Genomic DNA, 4,619 nt, shown 5'->3' with positions numbered 1-4,619 from the left:
CATTTCCTCACGGCAGAAGCTAAAGTTATTTATCGTCCACATGTAGCTGAACTTGACCACCTTCACCTGTGCACATAAGACCTTCAAATGAGACGCCACATCAGTGTCAGTCAGTATTCGGCAAGTCTAATTTAAATATCGACTAGCTCTAAATGCCCAATGGGGGAATTTCAGATTTGATTAAGTCGCGAGCTTCCTTGACGATTATAAAATGGAAATTATCACGAATTTATTGCAGTCTCTAACCGACGAATTTCCAGTTTTATATATTTATACTATTCACCCGGTACGTGGACCAGGTGCAAAAAGACCCACGTCACTTTTGTGAAAAATAAGAAAAAATTATGTTCTCCGTGAGGCCGCTAATCTCGGCAAATTCCTATTGCGGTGCGATTACAAAAAAAAAAAAAAAAAAAAGGCTCCAGCCAGCAAGTAACAAGAATGCATCTATCGATCCATTAAAAAAAAAAAAAAAACAAGATGTCTCCGGCTCTTTCGCTCGCTTACTTGATTACACACGCATACACGCGCGCGCACAAGCATTCGCATTCTCTCTCTCTCTCTCTCTCTCTCTCTCTCACCTCACTCAGGTAGCCCGTGCGCGCGCGGCCATTGCAACGACCCTGGACTCACTCGAGAGCTTTAATAAGCGTGGACACGTGTGCACCGCGCACACAAGTCAGGGTCAAAATAAACTTGGTCTTTTTTACATAATAGTCGCCGCTTTTTATACGCGGCGCGGAAATCACTCTGACGGATTGACAGAAGAAGAGACGCGTAAGCGCGACCGATCTAACGGTAAAAGTTAAACGCGCGCGCGTGTGCGTGTGCGTGTGCGTGTGCGTGCGCGCGCGCGTAGATATATATATATATATATATATATATTTCAAGTGACGTTTTCTTGGCTAATTTCCTGTTATTCCTTCTACATTGACTTTACTTTGAGAGCTGCTTTAGATAAAAGGAGGAAGGAAAATGCAGTTTCACCAGTTCCACGTGTGAGTTTTGCGTGCGCGCATTGAGGAAGCATATTTTTAGAGAGAATTATAAACAGGCTTTTATTTTCGGCTGGATTGGCTATCTAAAAACAAAAATGGCAAATCAGTCGAGATTTGACGTCCGTGCGTGAATAAAAATTTGAACACGTTAAGTATTTGCGCATTGTCGGACATGTAACATCCTTAATGGCTCGTCATTGTTTGATTATTTATATCGATTATGGCCAACAATGCCACGGCAGCTTTAACATGTATATACACACATATATAGGCACACACGCGCACGCGTACACACACGCGCGCACACACACGCACACACACACACACACACACACACACATATATATATACTTTCCTTGAATCATCAATTTAATTCTATAACTTTACAAAATAGTAAGCGACCGTCTGTATAAATGGATAACAAACACGTTTTTGTATGGTGAGCAAATTAAGCCACAACAATGAGCGAACCGAGCCAAATACTGAAAATTTACCCGGGACATTAATTAACGCCCTTTAGTGGCTGTGCGCGCCAACTCGCACGGTAAATCAACAGAAAACCACACAGCCTTCACAAGAAGCTCTCCATTCAACGATAATCCGACCATAAAGGGCCGAGCGCAGCCATCGCAACTTTCGCATATCTCGCGTTGTTCTATGCCTCCGCCAGCCACCCACCCATCCTCCTCCTCCTCCTCCTCCTCCTCTCTCTCTCTCGCACAGAGCCTATTTTATTGGCTTTGAAAAAACAATACTAAACGGATGAGACGAGGTACGGCTGAGGGTGGCGAACCGATGAGAGAAAAAAAAAAGTAGAAAAATGAAAAATAAATAAGGAAAAAGGAGCGGCACTGAGTTTGCAATACCGTAAGAATAAGCGCCCGTAAGTGTCATCGTCGTTGTCTTCGTCATAGGCGTTGCCGTTGTAAAGCACTTACAAAGCAGAAAAAGATAAGGCGAAAGAAAGATAGCGAGCGAAACTTATCTCGTCTTGGCGGAGAATCTCCGATTCTTTCGGACAGCGGTGTATGTGCGATGCCCTGGACGAGCAAGCAAGCACGCGGACAGTCTCCGAGAACGAGAAAGAGAGTGAGCGAGGTAGTGTGCTCGCGTGTGTGCGCGTGTGCGTGCGTTGCGTGCGAATGCGCGTGCTTGTAAGCGATGGTAGAACGGGGTGGATGGGACGAGGAGCGCGGCAGAGCGAGTGGTGGTGGGGGCACGGGGAAAAGAGGAACACGAGGTCGAGCCCCCAGGAGTCAACGTTCTCTGACGTCACGACTCATTCGACCTTGGCGAACGAAGCGATGCTCAGAGCCAAATCTATATGCCTGCTACGCATAGGCGTGCGTCTTCTATCTAGCATATGTAAGTGTATGGAATACTCAGGCATCAGCAAAGAGAAATAACGCGTGTTCGTTTGCTTATACCCGTCGCTCCATTTCCTTTATTTTCCTCGCGGCTTAGCGACGGGCGCCCATTTGACTTTATCGACGAAAATTATTGCGAACGCGTCATACAAATTGAGAACGCAACACCGAAACACGCGTAACGAATCCTGCATATATAAATCGGCTCCGTGCATGTCTGAGTAAGTAAGTACGAAGCCAGGGGAAAATGCTCGTGGTGGCGGAAAATTACGGAATTTAAACGACCGCTCCGCGCACGCGGTACATCTTTTTGCTTGCCTCCTCTTTCACGAGAGAGAAGGAGAGAAATAGATAGAAATAGATAGAGATAGAGATAGAGAGAAAGAGAGGGGGGAGCGGTATGCGCAATTTTTGTCTTTGCTCTTTTAACGTTTTATTCAAGAATTATTTACCTGGACGTAGCTATCGAGCGTGGGATACTTGCATACTCACATTACTAATTAATGCTCGACCATTATTTATTTACACGTCCGATTTCGAGGTACTTGAGTAACGCGGCTCATTTCTCTAATGTAGTCGAGCTTCTGCCTCTCTCTCTCTCTCTCTCTCTCTCTCTCTATCTTTCTCTCTATCTCTCACTTTGCATCTGTTTTTACTTTCCGTGTAGAAGCCGCACCACGATTGAAGCACAATTTATAAATAACGATAAAGTGCACAAAAGTGTCCGATCGACTGACGAGTACGCGGAAGCCTGTTATTACGTACGCAATCAAGATTGAGCTCCCTCTTTCTCCTTCGTTCTCTCTCCCTCTCTATCTATATCTCTCTGTCTGTCTGTCTGTCTGCATTTATCTGCATCTTTCTATTGGCATCACACGGTCGTGTATGTATACGTCTCCGGATGCGTGTGCTTTCGACCGAACGCTTCCTTTTCCTTTAACAGCACAAGAATCGATATTTTCCTTGCCTCGTACACTTTTGTATAACGAAACGTGTGCAAACTTAAACCGAACATACACGACGAGGCACAATTCCTTTCTCAATGACTTACGAAAAGCTATCTATTCGTTTATTTTCATCTCTTTTTAAAAATTCGCCTCGACGGCTTTTACTTGGAAAATTGGCGTGCACGGTAATGCGTGGAATGTTAATTTTTAGCAGCTAAGCTATCGGTCACGGCAATCCGCCACTTAAACGTTTTTCGGAATATGGATGTTTTCATTGGCCCATGTATTTTATAACTAGAAACTCGTTTGCACAATTTATTGATTAATCCGGCATGGTGAATATCTGTCTGTAAATTAAATGTAAGAGTTTTGCTCGAGAGAGACAGACAGACACAGAGACAGAGCGAGAGAGAGAGAGAGAGAGAGAGAGAGAGAGAGAGAGAAAAGAAGAATCGTACAGACTGTAAAGCATTAAAAAGCAATATTTATCTTCGCGCCCTCACTTATAATGTCGTGAAGAGAACTCTTTATTAAATGAGCACAAGCGATTATTCACCGACTCTGCATTTGTGTACAAGTCTATCAAAAAAAATCCATATAAGATCACAATGCAAATAAGGAATTATTTTAGTATTTGGAATCTCCAAAGCAGAAATCAGAATGTAACCTATTATTGAAATGATTAGCGGGTTCAACGAACTTGTCGAAAAGACGGAAGGTTTATCGCAAGGAAAGGAGGTGATTGTGCTGTCGACGACCGCAAGGAGGGCATAGCACCAACGCTTTATCCGATTCGGTGAGTCTCTCTCTCTCTCTCTCTCTCTCTCTCTCTCTTTCTCTTTCCATCTCTCCCCCCTCTCTCTCTCTCTCTATTTCTTTCTCGTGCGCTTAATACCGAGTATCGCGCTCGCTTGCACGTTTGCTCGTCCAAGCCTCACGACAATCAGAGTAAGAGCGCGCGCTCACGCCAGTGTGTATGACCGAGAGAGAAAGAGAGAGAAAGAGAGAAAGAGAGAGAAAGAGAGAAAGAGGGAGTTCAATGTACGGGAGGCTCGTAATCATCAGCACCGCGTGCACTCGAGCTCGCTCGCGCAATACTTTTTTACAAGCCGGCCGAGTATGGACACCGAGGAAGCTCGCCCAGGTCCCTGTGTCGGGTGGCGACCTCGTTAGCTTGATTCCTACCATCCTAATCATTGAAATTGCGCGTCTCTAATCAATCGACAATTGCTCGGCGCTTGAGCGTGCGCAGAAAATATCGATATAAGGTTTCAATGCCACCCACCGACTCATCCAGGACGGAAGCG

General features: G+C 44.9%; 1 protein-coding gene across 1 annotated transcript in view; it reads right to left on the bottom strand.

Annotated features, from left to right (window-relative positions):
* Positions 1-4,619, bottom strand: part of LOC105362225 (speckle-type POZ protein-like) — a 41,662-nt gene that overhangs the window by 5,200 nt on the left and 31,843 nt on the right. Inside the window, 1 exon segment of the mRNA XM_011499598.1 lies at positions 3-66. Within this exon segment, the coding sequence (XP_011497900.1) occupies positions 3-66 (64 nt within the window).

The sequence above is a fragment of the Ceratosolen solmsi genome, unplaced genomic scaffold, assembly GCF_000503995.2.
Source record: "Ceratosolen solmsi marchali unplaced genomic scaffold, CerSol_1.0 scaffold35, whole genome shotgun sequence".
Lineage (NCBI taxonomy): Eukaryota > Metazoa > Arthropoda > Insecta > Hymenoptera > Agaonidae > Ceratosolen > Ceratosolen solmsi.
This window is presented reverse-complemented; position numbering and strand designations above follow the sequence as displayed.